Here is a 22,793-nt window from a genome sequence, read left to right on the forward strand (position 1 = left end):
ATACATTTATTACAGAGCATTAGTCAAAATACACTCTAATTAAAATAACATAAAATATAGATTTTCAAATATGTACGTGAGCTACTGACGTTATCATTATGTAATGTTTTCTGATTATTGATGAAAGTGTATGTAGACCAGCGTGTAGTAATGCGAAGTTGTGCTCCGTTGAGCAGTCAAGTCGTGTTTTCCCGCAGCCTCCTCCCCTTTACTACAAGATACGCGCGCGCTAGTGAATCATTCATCACTCCAGCGCAAGTTTCTATTAAATGAACACACATCTGACTGAACTCCCTTCAGTTTCTGTGCACTGGGATCCGTTCAGGATGACACCTCTCCTCTGCAACGCCTGCCTCATCTTGCCTGTTGCTTTACATCTGCGTAAGTTGATGCTAATATACGTTTGCTAAATTGCTTCGACTTTTTTATTTTAAATGCTTAGATATGGACCTTAGAGGTTGCTCGCTTTTTCTAACCAGCATGCACTTGAGGCAAACCCCATTTTTGGTTTATTTAAGATGCAATGAATCAGCTTCAGAGAAATTATGACAAATATAGAGCAAGAGAGGTTACCTTGTCGGATTATGTTTTTGTTCATGGGCTGTTTTTCCCATTTTAAATTGGATAAATGTGTAAAACAGCAGATAGAAAAGAAAAAAAAAACATACTGGTGTATTAAGTGTGTATCTGTCCAAAAGTGCTCCATCGCTCGAGGAGTTGAGCTCTGGATGTTGCCGGGGCACCGCTGACTTATTTCCCCCGAGGATTTAATCTGTGAGTGGGAGAGAGAAAAGACAACGATAGTTACAAATCATGAATAAAAGCAGCTCTTCTCTCCGGAGAGTAAACCCCTTTTGCTCATTTACGGATGTAATCAGTCATAACGTGTGTTTAAGACGTGTGTAGGATTTAAAATTATTAAAAAGCAAGTGAATTGAATGTGGTTCTGATTCTTTTTAAGGATTCCAGTCTTTAGAGGTTGTACTTTATAGGTAAATTAAAAAATTGGCAAGAATTCATAATGACGTATATTGCAATCCATTAATTTGTTAAAAAATTAGTAACAATCTTTTTTTAATTTTACAAAATATCACTGGTTAATCTAAAAATGTGTACCTGCAACTTTGTCACATGAACAGCTACAGCTTTAAGTACAACATAACAGTTCTTGGTTCATTTCAAGTCAGACGAAAGCAACTGCGGTTACATCAGTGACGCGACTGATTCATAAGTGTTTTGATTCACAAAAAATGAACCGGCTCAAAAGAGTCAGTCAATTCGTTCGGCAGTTGTAGCGCATTGTGTGGTTTTGATTCACTTAAAAGAACCGGCTCAAAAGAGTCACTCGCTCGGGATTCGGTCTGCGCTGTTTGCGCTGGATGTTGTTGATTCACTGTAAGAATCGGTGTCGTGACACACCGACTCATTGGAGTCTTTTGTTCTGGACAACGCGTGTAGGTTATGTCTCAAGCTGTCGATTCAATAGCGGTTCAGATGGAGCCCGTTCAGTCAACTGAACAGATGCGTTATTTGTGAATGAGTCTTCCTCATAAATAATAGGCTACCATAAGCATTATGAGCATTATGCTATCACATGACTTTTGTTTATACTGGCTCAACTCCATAACAAGCCACCACAATTGTTTATTTATGAGCTTTTTTGTCCTTTTATTAAACAGGACAATAGGTAGGTTTTGGGAGAAAGGGGGATAAGATTGGAACTTTTTTTTTATTGCTGTTCTCTTTAGAATAGCTTCAGAAGAAACTTAACACAGAATTTATTTATTTTTGCAATATGATATATAAAAATATTTGTGAACCTATATCTGAGCTGTTTTCTCGCTTCATATTAAAAAACGTCTGCACTACTGCACCACAGCTCCTGCAGACCCAGCTATTTTATCATTCATTTATAATGCCATAAAATATGAGCTGTTCCTATATAGCCTAACATGTCAAACGTATGCTGCAAGTCTAATATGCTAGACCGTCTACATGATTAAAGACAATAATTAGTCTATGAAACAACCACACTGTAATTTGTATTTTAAGTATTTGGCAACTTGGCTTTTGAGAGAACAGCATTTACATCAGCTGATGTTTTGTTGTATCATAATTTAGAATAAATAAGTTAATGGGGAAAATATGAAAGATACAGTGTATGATTAGGGACTACAAAAGAAATCCATAAATTGCTATAAAACATTACAACACCTATTTTTAGCACGTCTGTCACATTGCCACACTGTATTTTGTTGCTACATGAGTTGAGACAGTGCACACAAGGGACTTGTAGAGCAAGTGTGGAAGTGGTTATTTATATATATACACAAGTGAATCAATGTCGAGTGTAAGATCTAGAGTTAAATGAATAATGAAGAGGAGCGTCTTTGTTGAAATGTGACTGCAGTCAGCTGTATTGACAGTTATTGTGAGTTCACTCCACCACTGCGGATGGACAAGGTCATGGTTTCGATTCCCTGAGAACATAGTCGCTTTGAATAAAAGCTTCTGTTTTGCTGTTTCCTATTAATGAAGTGAAACAATGGATACAGATAATAAACATTGACGTTCACACACAGTTATCTTTCTTGAAGATTCCAGTACAAGTAATGCTTGCAGAACAAAGCACTATTCAGTCCCAATGTGCTATTTATTGAATGCAAAATTCAGTAGTTTATGGAAAATACAAGATTTTCCATAAGTTGTAGTCATAAGCAGTTCCTGAACTGTTTTTAAATACCTCACGCTGGGTGGTGAGAATTTTTGATTTAGTTTAAATAGAATAATTTATATTTTGTTTGATTTTGGGGGTAGAAGAGAAAATCCTTCTCAATCTTTTTGCGCTCTCGTTCTCTCCCCACATTACTTTCATATTCATACGCTTTTGGTTTGAAAATTTAAAGCGTGCTCTGTTGACAGTTTGCCGCATTGAAAGGAGCAGACATGACTTCTGAGTAAAGATAGTTTTAAGACTGCTTGAAAACTAGGACACTAATGTTTACCGCCAAGGATATCGTTCTATCTAATGTTCGTTTCTGAAACAGTAATTACTCAGTAAATAGGAAGTGGTCTGATTTGCAGGATACACTATTGATGCACTGTATGAAGTTCCAAGGTCTTTCACTCACTTGCTTTTTATCGTGTGTGGTGACTTTTGAAGTGCTTGAGACATCTGGACTTGCATATATGTACAGAGTCCAAAATTTCAAGCCTAACTGAAAATCTAGAAAAAGTAAGATAAATGTAAAATATTTTTAAATAAAATGATTATGGTATAATATATCATATTAATTAATTGTTTCATAATTGTTAGATTGATAATAAAATCTTTGATAATAAAATATTTAGATTAGAAATGCTAATCAACTGAAATACTAATCAACTGAAAACAAAAAAGTATTTATTAATTTTTGCATTTTCATTCATTCATTCATTCATTCACTCGTTCGTTCACTCATTCGTTCATTCATTCATTAATTCATTCACTCGTTCGTTCACTCATTCGTTCGTTCATTCATTCATTCATTCATTCATTCATTCATTCGTTCGTTCACTCATTCATTCATTCATTCATTCATTCATTCATTCATTCATTCATTCATTCGTTCGTTCACTCATTCATTCATTCATTCATTCATTCATTCATTCATTCATTCATTCGTTCGTTCACTCATTCGTTCGTTCATTCATTCATTCATTCATTCATTCATTCATTCGTTCGTTCACTCATTCATTCATTCATTCATTCATTCATTCATTCATTCACTCGTTCGTTCACTCACTCATTCGTTCACTCATTCATTCATTCATTCATTCATTTTTTATAAAATACCACTAATTAAACTCATAATTTGCAACCTTCCATACAATGATTTAAGTCTCACAATAAGTAACATAACAGAGTAACAATAAATAACAGTTTTTTTTATTGCTTTTAAAATACAAAAGACTTTGCTCTGAAATGTGAGGCTTAAACTCCAATTGCCAGTTTAGCCGTCACCCTAAAGCATAGATTAACATTGCTTTTTTCTCTCTCTCTTCTTATCATGTTAAATTAGAAAAATGCAAATGAAAACAATTTTCACTATAGTCATCTCAGACTTTTGAGCCTCACTATATACAAATCGACCTTGTCTAAGTCAGTATCTGGTCTTTCGTTATAGACTCTGTATAAAGCTTAGTCCCCAAATAAGCGCTGTGAAATGAACCAGCAGTTGAGGCATGACATCCCCTCGACTCCCCACCCCTGTGACACCAGGAATGAATATTCATGAGAAAAGTGACTTACTTCTATTGAAGTTACAGGAACTTGTGTCCTCTAGAACTAATGAATCCTGAGTGATTCAGTGGTGTGAGCATTTGTGTGCATGTGGTTAATGTGTGTGCGTGTGCAGGAGAGAGAGAGGGAGAGATGGAGGGAAAGACAATGACCCAACTTGCAGGGGTAATTAAAGGCAGCTGAGTTGGACGCAGACTCTGCAGTGTACAGAGAACACTGGTGTTTTTAACCGAAAATCCAAGGTCACTGCAGTCCATCTCCCAGGGAGTAAATTTTGTGTGGGTTGCATATCTGCATCAGAGGTAAGAGGCTCGTTGAATCCATCGGGACATTCTGAGGCTAAATGTGCAGCCAAATATGGTCATTACCCTTTTTTTGCACTTTTTAAAATGAAGACTTTGGGAGCAAAGTCAACTGGTACTTTTAAATAGTGTATTTAAGGGAACATCATGTTGTTACAATACATACACAGATTTTTCCTGTCACACATCCTGGTTTTGGATTCTCCTGTAATTATAACGAATGAAGCGCATTAGCAAAATTGCCAGTTGTGCTGTTGCTGCTTGTTATTATAAAAAGACATCAGCTATCTGAGTGAAAGAACCAAGCAGTCCTTTAGGTTTGTTTTTTCTGTTTCAGTGGTGCTGTGGAGGTGGACATAAGGAAAGATTAATATGTCTGTCAGGTTTATTTGATCACGGTTGACTGACTGTTCCCTCAATGGCTGACCCTTTGAACCAGTTGAGCTGAGACACATCCACTCAGTGTGGTTTTCTGTAATTTTAGCCATTATGTGACAAGCATGGATAGTCTGACAGAGATGATCTGAAGAGAGAGGAACACCATGAAACAGGTATCACAGGATGGGAAAAACAACACGCAGGATGACAGAGAGGAAGAAGAGGGAGTTTAGTTGTGAACAGAATACAGAAATGAAAGAAGAAAAATAAGAAAAGAGATGAGAAGAGACAAAATAAGATGAAAGCAGAGAAAAGATGAGATGAGAGAAGCGAAGGTGTAGGGTGAACTAGGCAAAATAAAAGAAGATGAGACAAGAGATAAAATGAGATGAAAATAGATGAGACAAGGAGACAGGATGTGATAAGAAATGAAATGAGAAATCAAGATATGGAGAAATGAGAAATGATGAGACAAGAATACAAGGCGAGGGGAGAGAAGAGACACGATGAGAGAAGTGAAGAAATGAGAAGACAAGAGACGAGACGAGACAAGACAAGGCTAGCCAAAAGGAAAAGAGATGAGACAAGAAATGAGATGAAAAGAGATGAGACGAGACAAGTCGAGATGAGAGAAAAAATTAAATAACATGAAATGAGTTGAGTTAAAGCAAGAAAAAATAAATAACGATGAGACAAGTGGAGAGAAGAGACAAGATGAGAGAAGTAAGGGGAGGGGAGAAGACAAGAATGAGGGGAGAAGACAAGAAACTAGACAAAAGCAGGGAAAGTGAAAAGAGATGAGACAAGATGAGATGAATAGCTGTGCCAAGGAGACAAGATATGAGAATAAATAAAATAAATGAGTCGAGACAAAGAGAAATGAGTAGTGATGAGACAAGGAGACAAGATACGAGAGAAGAGATGAGACAAGACTAGGTAAATTGAAAAGACATGAGACAAGAGAGAAAATCTTCAAGAGTCAAGAGGAGATGAAATGAGTAATGATGAGACGAGATGAGACAAGGAGAGAAGAGGAAGAAAATTTAGTAATGAAAAGACAAGGAGGCGAGACACAAGGAGAAAGGAGACAAGGAGAGCAGAGACAAGATGAGAAAAGTAAGGAGATGAGAAGACAAGATGAGAGAAGAGATGAGACAAGGCTAGGCAAAATGAAAAGACAAGAGACAAGATAAGATAAAAAGTGACGAGACAAGGAGACAAGATGGGAGAAGTTACAAGACAGAATGAGATGAGATGAGTCAATATGAGGAGAAAAAATATGAATTACACAAAAAGATAAGACCAGAGGAGAGAAGAGACAATGTGAGAGAAGTGAAGAAAGGAGGTGAGAAGACAGGAGAAGAAATTAAATGAGATGAGTAAAGAGGAGAAGAAATGAGTAATGATGCGATGAGGAGAGAAGAGACAAGATGAGAGAACTAAAGAGATGAGAGTACAATGTAAGAGAATAGATGAGATGAGCAAAAGAGATGAGACAAGAGGAAGAGAAAGAGTAATGAAGTGACAAAGAGACAAGACACAAGGAGACAAGAGATGAGAAGACAAGATGAGAGAAGAGATGAGACAAGACTAGGTAAAATAAAAAAAGATGAAACAAGGAGGCAACACGAGACAAGAAATGAGATGAGTCAAGACAAGGAGAAATGAGTAATGATGAGACAAGGATATGAGACAAGTGGAAAAAAGAGGGGAGATAAGTTGAGAAAAGAGAACAAATGAGAAGCCAAGAAAAAAAGAAAAGATAACTGAAAAGAAGAATTCTGCAGAAGAGAAGAGCGGAAAAGTACGCTGCAGCCGTTAGAGAGAATATTGCCGCAATTGGAAGTGGCCCAGCCTGTATGCCTGGAAGCATGCACTAACCCTGATAAGTTACAGCTGGGAACTTCAATGTTGCAGTCGATAAAAACTCATTAGAGCAGGACTGGGTCACTGTGTTAGTGTCCAGTGCAATGAACCTCGCATTTACTCTCCATCAGAGAGGATGAGAGGAGCGTCTATTGATCTTAGCAGTAAGCTCATTTATTTGCTGGATGGAAAATGGTTTCAACATGGCCTCAACGCTCACCTCAGTCAAGGGTCCACAGTCTCCAGGCAGTGCACTCGAGGGAAGGAGAAATACAGAGAAAGGGTAGAGAAGAGGGCATTTGTGCTAACAATGTGTACACATTTAGAAACACCTTTGCTCCTCTCATGTGCAAAGTCTGAAGTCATGGGTTTGAGTGCTACTTTTGTTTAGCACGGGCCTCTTGCCAGAATATACAGCCTTACAGCTCCAATTCTGTCATTATTGTAGAACACAATCTACTTCCAGGAAATCTGCTTCTGTTCCTCTGACACTGCTTGGGAGGAGAGAGCTATCCACTGCCCAGAATAGAACATCTCCACCTGTTTGAGTCCCCCCGAAAGCCTTTCCCTGATTCCAACCCCAGGTAGTTAGTAAGAAGAGCTGATTTAATTGCCGTAGAGTGTTTCTAATTAGTGCTAGAGTAGTTGCAAGCATATTAAAACACATTTAAGGTGGTGTCTGACTCCCTGCTCTGCAACAGAAAACATTTTCAAACGTAACGTTTTCGAAGTGGACTTGACAGACCACTTTGGTGGGCCTGTTTGTCTTGGTTTTCCAGACATCCAAGTCAGTAGAGACTGTGACGGTCTCACACACTTGTTCATTAAATGCAGGAGACCTGTTTACACTTATGCATTAGATCTGTGTATAAACTATATCATGCTGTGTATCTTTAATAGTGTAGCTAGGTGGATTCCCCTGTCAAGTTTCAATTGTAAATAATGTAAAGCTCTGAGCCAGATGCTTCTGTCTAGGTCCTTCAAAACGTCCTTGACTGAATCCATTCTCTAGTCCATTCTCTGCAATGAAAATCCCATTTGTGTTACCAGTGAGTCATAAAGCTTACGGAATTGAAATAGTTATTCAAGCATATGCCAGAACTCATCCTTGCTAATATATTTGTAAAATATATCAGTTTTTTAAGTTTACTTTGACCAGTGCATGCATATCATTTTTAATGATATACTTTCTAAAATAAACTTCATATTAGATGAGATGTTAGTTGCTGTCACAATGTAGAGCTGATAAAGTATTCATTTTACAGTGGTTTTAAAGAAGTAAAAATATAGGAATCAAAGCCAAAACAATCTGATTAGCACAATTTTCATACAGAAGCATCTTATAGATTTTCATATTCAGCACTAAATGCTCTTATTAAATTCTGATCAATTCTGGTCAGTCGTGGAATTCAGTGTTCAGATATTTCCATGGCAATGATGTATATTAGACAGGTCATCTGGTTAAAGAACTTTCAAATTGCATCTTTTTAGCATTTGTTTAAAAATAAGCTTCAGTATTAATTTTAGTGTCATATTGCTAAAGTGTTCGTCTTGTTCCTTGGCCGATTGATTTGTAGTGGGCTCTACTTTTATTATAGTTAATGCTTAAAGATGATACAAATACAGTTATAAATTCATGTCAACTCAAATCAATATTGCATGTCTGCAAATGTGTGTATTTATTTATTTGTTTGGTGTCTAGCAGTTTAATAGCCTCTGCATTGGGACCCTGTCATGTTTGTTTGGCGATAATGACCAAATGAAGCATTGTTTAACCAACGGATCACGTTCTAGAGGATTTGTCATCATTTCAAATGGTCGTGCTTATAATTTTTTTTTTTTTATCATAATTTCTTTGATCATCCTAGAATAAAGCATTCTGCTGATTAGATTTTGTACTGTCCCTGCAATGATTTTGTTCAATAACATAATTGTTTTTCCGCCGTTGTCTAAATTGTATGCCAGTGCCAAGTGGTCACCAAAAGGGCTTCAGTTATTTCATGGCCTACTTCAGAGAACAGCGTTGCAGATTTCTATGAAAAATAAAAATGTGTTCAGGCTCTTTCCTGGTAAATGGCATTGACAAATATTATGACTCACAGGCTGGTATAGTATGGACCTCTTAATATTCAGCCTTGATACCACTTTCACTGGCTGAACAGCCTTTCAGAATCTTTAATTTTCTAATTTTAAACCCACTATTTCTATAGTTTCTGAACCTCCAGTCTCAAAAATCTGAGAACACGGGGAGGGAAATGTTCAAAGGTCAGGTGCATTTATGTTACAATCAAAACAAGAGTGCATCATAGGTCAAATTAATATGAATGAAGATTTATATTATAATGTGAATAGAGCACAACAGTAACAGTTCATTTTCAGTGGCCTTGGTTTCCTATGTAGTATTTTTCTAATTCATTTTATTTATAAGGATTTCAAATATTCTTCAGTAAAGATTTCTAAGCCTTGAACCAAACCAACAAGCTAGAATCACAACATTTGATTCCAAGCAACAAAGTGTTTGAAAACTGTATGCTACAAGACTGTATTAGGAAAACAATTTTTGAAGCATTGCAAATAATGTAATCAAACAGAACAGAAATGTATTCCAAATAGTCAGATTTATAAAACTATAGGAAGACTGACTCAATTACTGTCACTGGCTTGTTGAGTTCTTTCAGGATTATTGGCTGTGGTGTTACTATGCCATCCTGGGATGGGAATTTAGGTGCAAAACTAAAGTCAATATGAGAGCAAATAAAATTAAAATGGAGACAGCAACAGTATGAGTTCCAGACGGTGCTATATACAGTATATGATACCCAATAGGCTACTACAACAAAACAGACTAAAAACAGAATATAAAAATATATAAAAAATATTATTAACAAGTCTACTGTTTTGTTCAACAAATCCAATCTAATATAAAACTTTTTCTGATTTACTACTGGCTGGGAAAACAGCCTTTAGGTGGCCACCTGCCCAATTAAACATGATTTTTTATTTTTAAGAAATTAAGTTTAAATCACACTGACTTGGCTTGTACAGAAGCATATATCATCAATTACCAACCTCGAAGCTCATGGTCGGTCTGTGTAGAAAGTTTCATAAGCTAACATTAAAAATAAATTTCTCTATGGAGAAAATAAATGGGATCCTACTTCCTGAGCCCTACTGTTACGCTCTATTGTAATGTAATTGAGAACCACTTATCCCTGCTCACGGATCATCCCTAATCCCTGGCTTGTTTATTTAATTTTTTTTTCCTGTCTATACACCACTGCAAAAATGTGCTCTCAGCAGCATCATATAATCTGCGGCTGGAAATCACAATGATTATTTTTGGAGTGCAAATTTTTGCTGTGTATTTACTTTAGCATTCCAGACTCCTCCTTAATTAAGTAAGTGAGGTTTTCATGTTCAGTGTAAAAGAAAGCTGACTTCACAACATGGCCAGATGAAAGAATATTTTAAAAACACAAAATTTGCATATGATCAAAAAGACTCCTGGGAATCTTTCCTCCTTCATATTGGGAGTACAAGGAGAGACGGATATTAAGGCCTAATATCAGAGCTTTAATGCAGTCATGATCTTTCACCGTCTGACTGAAATGTATGTGAAAGCATCAAACGTTCAGTTAAACATGACTTATGCGTTCAAGGTTTGCATTCTAATTGTGTTTTGCTTCTAGACTGTACCACACCCCAAAGCCCCCGCAGACTGCGCCTTATGATTGTTTGAATATTGTCTTGTTTAATCACTACCCTATTTCTTGTTCTACCGAGAAGATTAGATGTTGGAATATTACATACTGGTTTGTTTATTCACAGCTTTTGGAGGATTTCTGAGTGTAGTTATTAGACTCGGGTGAAATAAAGACCAGGGAAATCATACCGACCTGTCAAATGGTTTCTGATTTAGCATAAAAACTATTATTCTTTGTTCTCTCTTCCTCTGTCACCACATAAAGACAGCTTCCGCTAGCTTCTTACAGAGACTACATTTAAAATTGCTGAGAATCAAAGAAAAGTTTCTGTCTTGAAGACACTTCTAAGACTTTCATATGAATACATGATCTGTTCAAGTAAATTTGGCTGAAAGAATGATGAACTGTGCAGTTTGAGTGCTTTGATGCCAAATATCAGCTATTTTCAAATGAAATGCTTATATTCCTTCTTTAAATCGACAAAATAAAAACTGACATCATTTACTTTCATAATGCAAGTTCTTGGTCTTATAGTGAACGATTCATCTAAAAATGTTTCTAATCTTTCATCAAAATAACCAGACCAACTATTTTTCAACAATTTTCCCTCCATTTTACCCGCCATTTAGGTCACATTCACACAACAGCTGTATACAGTAGTCAATCCTGTATTTGAGTGCTATTTAATAAGGTTACATTCACATTTGGTTATTTTGAGATTGACAGCATGCCCATTCACACCAAGAACGATAACTATATTAGCGTCCACACCAATGGACCATAACGTTCTGTTTATTGAGTTGGGTTCATGAAAAAAATTCTGAAAGGGATTCCAATCATTTCTCTGCGTTGTTACCAATATAGCTATGTGGTGTAAACTTCCCTATACTGATAGGCAAGGCAAGGCAAGGCAAGTTTATTTATATAGCACATTTCATACAAAGTGCTTTACATAAAAGAAAGTGAAATAGTCATTAAAAATGACAATCACAGCAATAAAAACGGAATTAAAAAAATAACAATAAAAACAAGGAATTTTAAAATGATATAGAAATTGATTTAAAATGAATTTAAAACAGTTAAGAATAGAAAATGATTACATAAAATACAGTGCAGTCAGTTTGGACGTAGCACAGTGCTCATTCAACAAATGCACAGTTAAACAGATTCTGACAGAGTCTGGATTTAAAAGTGGCTAATGTTTTAGCACATCTGATCTCTTCTGGATGTATTTAGGTCCTAGGCCATTGAGTGACTTATAAACGAGTAAAAGTACTTTAAAATCAATCCTAAATGTAGCTGGAAGCCAGTGTAAGGACCTGAGGACTGGTGTGATATGCTCAGATTTTCTGGTTCTAGTCAGAATTCTGGCAGCAGCGTTCTGGATGAGATGCAGCTGTCTAATGGTCTTCTTGGGAAGGCCGGTGAGGAGACCATTACAATAATCCACCCTGCTGGTGATAAAGGCATGAACAAGTTTCTCCAAGTCTTGACTGGAAACAAAACACCTAATTCTTGCAATGTTTTGAGATGATAGTATGCTGATTTAGTTACTGCTTTGACATGACTACAAAAACTATAGAATTAGAAGGATCTTTGAAACAGTATAATTAGCTTTATTGGTATCATGCTTGTGAATGGCTAAGGGGAGAAGGGGATTGACATACTATATTTAATCTGTTGTGTGAACAGGACAGTTCAAAAGCAGGGTTGCCAGGTCCGTGAAACAAAACGGCCAATAACCCTAGCCCACATGTAATACAACTCGGAATATGCCACTCCCAGCTTCTGGCAGTTTTAAGTCCAATAACTTTGTCGATTCACTTTGGACCAATCAACCCATGGCTGTAATGACGAAGCTTTCACTCCTAAAGGAATTCATCAAGAATCTACGCATTATACATGCAACAGGACACTTTACTCAGCACCAAAAACCCAATGCAAGTAACCGCTTGTTAACTATTTAGATGTGCTTCTAGGCTTCGACCCCTTTTAATTAAGGTTATGTGATTCTCTAATGGTTCTTAGGTTGTGTTTAGCTGATGGGTAAATCATGTCATTACTCTCGTGCACGCGAGCGCTCTATCTTACTTACTTACTTTAGTCATTTAGCAGACGCTTTTGTCCAAAGCAAAAAAAGAAAAAAGAAAAAGTAACTAAAACTAAAAGTTACAACTCTATAAATACTATATACCCACATATTTAAGAAAATAAAGAAATTAAATAAAATTGACACATGCATATAACAACATTTCAATAATAAACATATAAATGAAAAAACTAAAATAAACTCTCTCTCTCTCTCTCTCTCTCTCCATGCCTTCCTTGCGTTGGCACCTATGTTTAATGTGTGTATGTCTGTGTTTATTTAGATGTTGCATGTTCCCCTGTTGTGTAGTTTAATATACATCCACACTTGGTTGTCTGTGTCCGCTGCTCACAGAACGAGGTCACTTCAATGTTCCGGTTTTGTTACATGCTCTATGCGCAATGTATTAGTAAGGAAATTATTTTTCGTGGCCAGAGAAATAATTTTCCTTAGAGTCAATAGACGATTAATACTGCGGACGAACAAATCATTGTATTGCACTATTAATGCTACAGGTAATTCCTGAAGATGAATATATAATTGATAACAAACCCGTTTAGCTCACTTTGAGCTAATTTGCTACACCTGTGTGAGAGTCACACTTGTTATTAAATAAGGTTTTCAATCACTGTATGACTTTGGAAATCACACCCTGTTTAAGCCTGGAATACACTACACAACTTTTAAAATCTGAACAGATTTTTAAAACACTAGGCATCATACATTTACCGACTTTGTAAATAGTGACAAAGGAAAACTGGGCATCATACACTACATGACCGAGGATCATGCACTACAAGACTTTAAAGCTGTTCCAATCACAACAAACTCGAAACGTGCACCTTGTTGCTAGGAGACGTACGACAAATGAAAACAATATGTGTTCTAAAATCGGCTGAAAATATCAAACATGTTTAAAATATTAAACATGCGTCTGTGACCATCATACACTATGCAGTTTTCTGTGGAATCTGTCAGCTGTAATCTGCAGACTGGCTCTGACTTTCCTCAACTAGCATCAACTTGTTCAAACTGGAAAATCGTGTAGTGTATTCCAGGCTTTAACTGCTTTTGTTCATTCTGTCATCAACCACCTTACATTTCGGTAACACTTTATTTTAAGGTGTCCATAACACAGAGTAATTACCTAGTTAAGTACTTAGTAGTAGCCATTGTACTTACCTGAAACAAAATGTACTTACCATGTAACTAAGTTATGGAACAGCCTATAATTACAGTTTGTAATTATATAGATGTAATAGGCAGCTACTGTTACACATATGTATCAGACCGAGTCTGTTATACAGCTACTTATGTATCCAAAAGATTGTTACATATATGTTGCAGACTTTATATGACGTAATTATAAATGTAAGTACACAGACATAAGCTACTTAATAAAGTGTATCAAGATTTTACTTAAGTGTACTTCATGTGTATCTACACTGTACACCTTATCCAGCTGCACCTTAGTTTAACCCACCAGTACACAGCTTAAATACATGTAATACCGTTCTAATTACATTACAATTACGTAATATTACACAGGCATAAGCTACTTAAAATAAAGTGTATCAAGATTGTACTTAAGTGCACTAGTTGCTGTGTAACAGACTCGACCTGTTACATATGTGTAACAGTAGCTGTCTATTACATCTATATAATTACAAACTGTAATTACAGGCTGTTCCATAACTTAGTAACATGGTAAGTACATTTTGTTTCAGGTAAGTACAACGGCTACTACTGAGTACTTAATTAGGGAATTACTATGTATTATGACACCTTAAAATAAAGTGTTACCTACATTACTTGTGGAATGTCACTAGGAAATATGTTACATTACAAAATGAATTTTAATGCTTAATAGCTAAACACCTGAAGTCAAATGCCGACCAGAAGACTTCCTCTCCTTTTTCTAAGTCAGATTTTTTTCTGATTAATTGAAACGCTGCTGTGGTGGTTTAAAAGATTAAAGTTGTATTTGATGTGGAAATTATTTTAATTGGGTCTTTACTGCTAAGCTCTTCCAACAAGTCGAAATCTGAATCTAATTTAAACTGCATTTAAGGGGAGAATCTCAGTGAAGGAGTTCCTCCATCTGTGTAGGTTTATCTGTGACCTTGTTCTGGGCAGATAGCAGCTGTCAAATTAATGCCAATGGAAGTATGATATCTCTTTTCCAGGCCTTTTTGTGAGCGTCTGAGAGCCTTTCACCTTTATCACATGAAATCACTGAACCATTGTATCTTCTCTGTTCCTAGAGAGATAATGAAGAGTTACAATCGAAACCAGGTCTTGCCGCATTTGGTCCTCAACCTTCCACTTTTTTAAATTGACACATGTCCGCACGTGTGAATGATTGTGTTATTGTGGCAGTTGCATCACCGCTCCATGATCAAAGCCAGTGTTGAGCACATTAGCGTTGGGAAAGACGTTGCCTGCCTTCGTTTCTCTCATCCCTCCCCAGCTCTCTCCCATCTCCAAATGAAACTGCAATCCCATGGGGCTTGCAAATTTTTGTAAACTCTTCTGGGAATTGCACATGTTTATATGTGTTACATCTCTCTGAGTATTTGAGGGCATGTGCGTGAGAAAAACATCCGTTAAAGCAAAATAAAAATATTCCTTTTAAGATACGTCTTTCCAACACTGGCTTTTGAAATATCCAGCTAGCAAGGATAAGTTTTATTTCTTTTAAGTTTGTCTCTTATGCCGCACAAAGTGTAAAATGAAGTGAGCTTTGATGTTGTGGTGGATATAACTCACTATAACACAATAAGGAGAAAAGGTCTGTACTAACAAGCAGAAACCTGTCTCCCACCTCTGTTTGAGCTCCATTTTGTTCCAATTATTCCTCCTCACCTGTAGCATGACCTGGGCTATGAAAACCACCTCATAGTGTGGGTTATGTCACCGAGTCAAGCTTAATTTTTCATCCTTATTAAAGAAGATTAAGTTTGTACTCGCTTTGCCTCTCAGTTTTGTTTTAAATTTGAATTCAAATTCAATAGCAAAATGTGCCTGCCGCAATTTACAGTGCATATCTCTGTACCGCATCCAGTCACTTTCCCCTCAGTTTCATGAAAGAAATTAACAGCTGGCGAATGCACTTCTTCTCATCCCCCGCAGCCTCCCACCATTCAGTGTTCTGGGAGTGAAGGTGTGAATGGAAAACCGGAGAGGTTAACCAATCACTTGGAAAGGAGACTTTGCTGGCATGAGCTAATTATCAGAATTTGTTTGTGCTATTGCAGGCAGCTTCACTGGAAGCCCTGTTTCAGAGTTAGCTCAGGGAATAGAGGCTCGCCTTTCGCACGCTATGTTGTCACTGCTAGGCTTATTAGCCCGTCGCCCCTAACGATGCTACGCAAGAGAGGGCCACAGTTACCATAGAAAAAGTTGCCATAGTGCAGCAATAAAACTTTGCAGCAATGCCCCTACTGCTTCTAATTTTAAACAAAGTAACAGTTTTTCATTCTGCAGAGTTGTGCATTCAGTATGTGCCTAATGTGTCCCACTGAAACTTTGTTAGACGACAGTGAATTAAATTTGCACCAAACAGGAAGATTTATCTTTAGCTTTATCTCAGGTGCTTCTATTAAATTTGTACTAAATGGGAAGATTTGGTTTATTATTATTATGGTTGCAAAACAACCATTATCCAATGATAAACACGTTATACAATATCCCAAGTTACAAATTTAGGTTATAAAAAACGTTGTGGGAACATTGTTTTGAAATGTTTCTAAAATGTTGAAATGTCCAGTTTTCTTGTTTTGATTATAACATTATTTAAAGGCTACAAAAGCATTTCTTACAATATTCTAACTTTGTTTTCACTCAAAATATAACATTTATTAGGACGTTCTAAGGACTTTTAACATTTATATAATAAAAAAATTATGAGAATGTTCTTTGTTATCTGGTATAAAGATAAGACTGTAAATAAACAAAATAAAGACTATTTAACTGGTCAGTAAAATGTCTGTTTATTACTATTATTACATTTAATTTTCTAACTATATGATCCTTACACTCTTAAAAAGTAAAGGTTCTTTATTGGTATCTGTGGTTCCTTGAAGAACCTTTAACATAAATAGAAACTTTCCATTGCACAAAATATTCCGTATAGTAGAAAAAAGTCTTTAGAGAGAGTTCAGCTTTTTGAAAAGCGATTTAAAATGTGCATTTAAAATTATTTATTAATATACTTTTTATTATTTTAGCAATCTATGTTTTAAAACATTAAATTTGTCTATTTATTTATACATTAAAAAAAATATATTTATTGTTTATTAAACTACATTTAAAAACACAAATGAAATAAACAGCTTTAAATATGGCTATTAATTTGTCTATTTAAAAAGTGATTTATTTACATACATTTTTATGTTTGAATTATTACATTGATAAACTGATTCTTCATTTTATTTTTAAGTGGCACTCCTGGTCCTCCATGTTTAGGTGCTTTACACTAATAAAAAAAAGTTTGTTTTAAGAACCGTTTACTGAAAGGTTCTTTGAAGAACCAAAAATAGTTCTTCTATGACATCAATGCGAAAAACTCCCTTTGGAACCTTTATTTTTAAAACTTCATTTAAAACATCTGTTACACTTTTTAAATAAATGCTTTATTATTTCAAATAACTTAGATGCTTCAGTCAATACACTTATATTGTATATCCCACAAATAAAGGCATTACCCCGATATAACCAACCCCATACTGTATATAATGAAGTGTCTGTCTAGAGCTGTACTGCTAGTGCTTCTGATTGAGCTTTGCTCCCAGCAGGCACTGAGGTAAAGTCTTAATGAGTTCTGCTCAATGCAGTCTCTTACATCACACAAAGTATCAGTGTTACCTGTCTTCCAGAGCTTTGTCCTGATCCCTCAATATCACACTGTGTCTGGGTTCAACAAATCTCTTTATTTCATTTTATCAGTGCAAAGATATAAATATGTATATATTTGCTCCCACAAAAGTGAAAAGAGAAATAGTAAAAATGTAATAATAAAGTAATGTAAGATAGATTCTTAGATACAGAAGTATCATTCCCATATGGGAAATATTTGTACCTAAGTATCAGTGATATAATAATTAACAATCTGAGCTTTTCAAAGCATTGTTTTGATGTTTGTATATCGAGTTTTCCACAAGGATTTGATCATCCGGAAATTCCACTCACCCCCTTTTTACTTCCTTCTTCCTTCTTGAACGGTTTGACTATAGCATACTTTGGCAACCTGCCTGCATGTCTACTTGCACCACTGAACCTTATTTACATGCACTACTGTGTTTGTGAATGCAAATCTTCAGAAACCGACAAATAAAAATGGTTTTAATTTATTTTGATGTGCTCCCCGCGGGATGTCTGCAAGAGGCACATGTAGCAAACCTCAGCACCAAATATGCTTGCTCAGCACTGGTCTGGCTAAAGCTTGCATATTCAACCTCATGAATAGAAGATGGGCACATATGTGGCCTAAACCTCCATCATCACTTGCCCATCTTATGCTCCAGAGGTCATCTGATTTAAGCATCTTAAGTTTTGAAGTCAATAGTACTTAGTCGATATCAAGTTAGATAGATAGATAGATAGATAGATAGATAGATAGATAGATAGATAGATAGATAAGATAGAATAGATAGATAGATAGATAGATAGATAGATAGATAGATAGATAGATAGATAGATAGATAGATAGATAGATAGATAAGATAGGATAGATAGATAGATAGATAGATAGATAGATAGATAGATAGATAGATAGATAGATAGATAGATAGATAGATAGATAGATGTAGTGTTAGTGTTAATCATATTCTCTCTTGGTGAAAAGAGTATGTTATATTAGTTTTGCAACTTTAAAGAGACCTAAAACTTATTATACAATTCATATTATTAATTTATTCTGGCATATAAATTGTATATGAATTTAAATATTTGTATAAAATTACATTTATATAAATATAATTTATTTTATTATTTAATGTGATTACTAGCATATTTAATTTGAAATTGATGCACCCAATTCAAATGCTGCCTATAGTGTTTCATTTCTTCTATTTCATTCCTTTTTTTTCATCTTTCCCAGTCTCATTCACTTTCTGCAGTCCCCTCTCATGCAAGTGCCCTGTTTTATATAATTTATTTATTTAAGGACCCTATGGACTCCCCGTGGATCTCTGGCACCACAGATTAAAAATGCATGTTGTGGTTCAAATAAGCCCTGTGTGTGTCTGCCGCCTGGGTCATAACGGCTCGCTGAACTGAATGGGCCAGGCCAGATCAAGCTGTGTGTGGGTGGACAGCACTCAGATATATCAGAGCTTGGATTACACAACATCAGTAATAACATTACTAATGCAGGCAGTGGTACAGACTACTCTTCAACCCGCTTGAGCGTCGGCCAGAGATACAAATTCAGAGATATGTAATTGGACACAGTAAGATCTTGTCTCCGTTTTGATCCGAAGATACTTTTTGGACGTATCCACTTCTTAGATGCTTTCATTTTCCTCCCAGGCTGCTCAGTTTTGTTGTTTGTATGTGGTGAGGTCTGTACTGCATGTAAATGTTTCTGGAATGGTTCAACTGTAACATTTTAGGTTAGTTCATTCATTAACTAGTATTAATTAACAAAGAGCAATACATTTGTTACAGTATTTATTTATTATACTTTGTTAGCGTTAGTAAATAAAAATACAACTGTTCATTTTTAGTTCATGTTATATAGTAGTAGTATAGTATAGTATCATGTATAGCTCATGTCCATAATAAAATTAACATAAACTTTTGATTTTAATAATGTAGTAAATGTTGTAATCATCAACTAAGATTAATAAATGCAGAAGAATATTTCATTGTTAGTTCATGTTCAGCTAATTAATTAATTTTAACAAATAGAATTGTAAATTGTGAAGTTCATCCAAATAAATATGTTATTTTGTTCGTCTTTTTGTTAGGCCAATTTTTGTAATGGACTATTTATGTATGTATGTATGTATTATTTATGTTGCTAGGCCAATGGGACATGGAAGCTTTCGTATAATATACAGCAATAAAAAAATGAATAAAATATAAATTAAATCATTTAAACTCATACTTATTTCGTGAGTAACCATGTAAGCAAGATAAGCTTCTTTTTATTTTAAAATTTTGCAATAGTAGCCAGCTTACTTTACATTATCCCTTATGATTTTAGGATTGATAGTTCTGTTGAGTCTCGTAATGAGTGACGGTTGTCTAAATTTCCCCTTGGCATCATCAAAGCACTTCAGTCTTTCTGATTTCTTCAGCCATTTCCATTTACGTGCAATGCTTCAGTGATTGTGAAAGAGTTCTTTGTCTTCTCCTCCTCTAATGTATGACTTGTTTTTTTCTCCTTCTCCAGATCTTCATTAAATGTTGATGGGGATGAGTGAAACCAATAATCCTCAGACCTCACTGCAAAAACATAGCTGAAAATCAATAGGTTTGCAGCAGTGTGGGAATAAAGCTAGCAGGGGGACAGGGATGGGGGAAGAGAGAGAGAAAACTCTATCCTATCAAATATTAATCATTCATTTCCTCAAGGGAATTAGGAGAGAGCTGGTGATTTGCTGTCTGACCCAATTAAGATCTTCCTGCATATCTCGCTTAGGTTGAGCGTTACTTCCATCTGTGGGTTTATTGTCGATAGGTATAGGTATAGCTTATTGAGACTGAGAGACAACAAGGAGCAATGGAGGCTATGCACATGCATAGACAAAAATACGTTCTAAAATTTTGCTAATGTTCCATCAAGTTATGAAAACATTTTTCTGAATGTTCTCTGAACATTAAAAACATCCATATTTAAAAAAATAATTATGCAAATGTTAAGGGAAGATTCCATTCTATCACTTTGCAATGATTATTGGAACATTACATTACTTACAACCCAAATTCTGGAAATGTTAGAACGTTTTTTTTTTTTTTTATAAAATTAAAAGACTTTCAAATCACATGAGCCAATATTTTATTCACAATAGAACATAGAGAACATTACAAATGTAATTTTACACTTTAATCCACTAAATGAGCTCATTTCAAATTTGATGCCTGCTACAGGTCTCAGAAAAGTTGGCACGGGGGCAACAAAGGGCTGAAAAAGCAAGAAATTTTTTAAAGATTCAGTGGGGAGAACATCTAGCAACTAATTAAGTTAATTGACATCAGGTCTGTAACATGATTAGCTACAAAAAGGGATGTCTTAGAGAGGCAGAGTCTCTCAGAATTAAAGCTGGGCAGAGGCTCTCCAATCTGTGAAAGAATGCGTAAAAAGATTGTGGAATACTTTAAAAACAACGTTCCTCAACGTCAAATTGCAAAGGCTTTGCAAATCTCATCATCTAAAGTGCATAACATCATCAAAAGAGTCAGAGAAACTGAAGAAATCTCTGTGCTTAAGGGACAAGGCTGAAGACCTTTGTTGGATGCCTGTGGTCTTCGGGCCCTCAGATGACACTGCATCACTCATCGGCATGATTCTGTCATTGACATTACTAAATGGGCCCAGGAATACTTCCAGAAACCACTGTCGGTAAACACAATCCGTCGTGCCGTCTGCAGATGCCAACTAAAGCTCTATCATCCAAAAAGGAAGCCATATGTGAACATGGTCCAGAAGCGCCGTCGTGTCCTGTGGGCCAAGGGTAATTTAAAATGGACTGTTTCAAAATGGTAAAGTGTTCTATGGGCAGACGAGTCCAAATTTGACATTCTTGTTGGAAATCATGGACACCGTGTCCTCCGGGCTAAAGAGGAGGGAGACCTTCCAATGTGTTATCATCATTCAGTTCAAAAGCCAGCATCTCTGATAGTATGGGAGTGCATACAGTATGGGCTTCTTGCATGTTTTGGAAGGCGAATGCTCATTTCCAACAATGATGAGACCGCATACTTGGATGAGGTAGAGAGACTTGGTGCATCATGGTGCCAGGACAACTGTCTCTCTCTGAATGTGAAAAAAACCAAAGAGCCTATCATGGACTTTAGGAAGAGACAGCAGCGGCCCTACACTCCTCTTATGATCAGTGGGACCCCTGTGGAGAGGGTGAGTAGCTTCAAGTACCTCGGTGTAAACATCTCAGAGAACCTGACTTGGACTACACACATCCAAACACAGGTTAAGAAAGCCAGGCAAAGACTGTACCATCTGCGACAGCTGAGGAAATTCAGGGTCTCACCAGCAATCCTGAAAACTTTCTATTCAGGGGTCAATGGGCCATAGAAAGTGTATTGACTCAGTGCATCTCAGTGTGGTATGGAAACAGCTCCAATCAGGACTGCAAAGCACTACAGAGAGTTGTGCGCTTAGCTGAGCGCATCTCAGGGTCTGCTCTCCCCTCTATGCAGGACATCTACCTCAAACACTGCAAATGTAGAGCTGTCAAAATCATCAAGGACTCAAATCACCCTGGTAACTGTCTATTCACTTTGCTACCATCTGGTATGCGCTTCCGTAGCCTGATGGCAAAAACTGAGAGACTTAAGAGGAGCTTCTTCCCCCAGGCCATCAGGTTCCTAAACTCTAACTCTGTGTCATAACATCACATGACTCCATGTAAATATCACTATATCAATAAGTTATTCATAATTTTGTCTACCTCGTATTGCTGCTATGTGAATACCCTGTACAACTTTTTTGCACATTCTTTTGCACATTCCTTCTTATATTATTATTTAAGTCAACAACATACTTTTTATCTTTTATTTTATTCTTTTTATTTTTTCTACTTTTCTTTTTCTTAATATTTATGTACATTCAGTGTTTTGTATTCTATATAATTACACTGTCCTTGGAGCGGACCTGACTTACATTTGGCTGGTTATACTCTGTATAATTGTGTATGTGACAAATAAAAAATCTTGAATCTTGAATATTTTAAGACCTGTAGCAGGCATCAAATGTGAAATGAGCTAATTTTGTGCATAAAAAATGTGTTATGTTATCTATGTCCTATTGTGAATAAAATATTGGCTCATGTGATTTGAAATTCTTTTAGTTTTCATTTTATTCAAATTTTAAAAACTTCCTAACATTTCCGGAATTCGGGTTGTATTTTGAAAAGGCCAGATTATTTTGAACAGATGTTCTATTAACGTTACTGGAAAAATGTTATTTTGTAACTTTGAGAGAACAT

The 22,793-nt window shown here is 36.0% G+C and overlaps 1 protein-coding gene across 1 annotated transcript in view; it reads left to right on the forward strand.

The window, feature by feature from the left end:
* Nucleotides 1-146: 146 nt before the first annotated feature.
* The window catches only part of LOC306843369 (neuritin-like), a 28,647-nt gene continuing 6,000 nt past the window's right edge, over nt 147-22,793 (forward strand). The window contains exon 1 of the mRNA XM_079374817.1: nt 147-381. Within this exon, the coding sequence (XP_079230943.1) occupies nt 270-381 (112 nt within the window). The 5' untranslated portion in view covers nt 147-269. The remainder of the gene's footprint in view (nt 382-22,793) is intronic.

Source organism: Barbus barbus (genome assembly GCF_936440315.1).
Source record: "Barbus barbus genome assembly, chromosome: 23".
NCBI classification, from domain to species: Eukaryota; Metazoa; Chordata; class Actinopteri; order Cypriniformes; family Cyprinidae; genus Barbus; species Barbus barbus.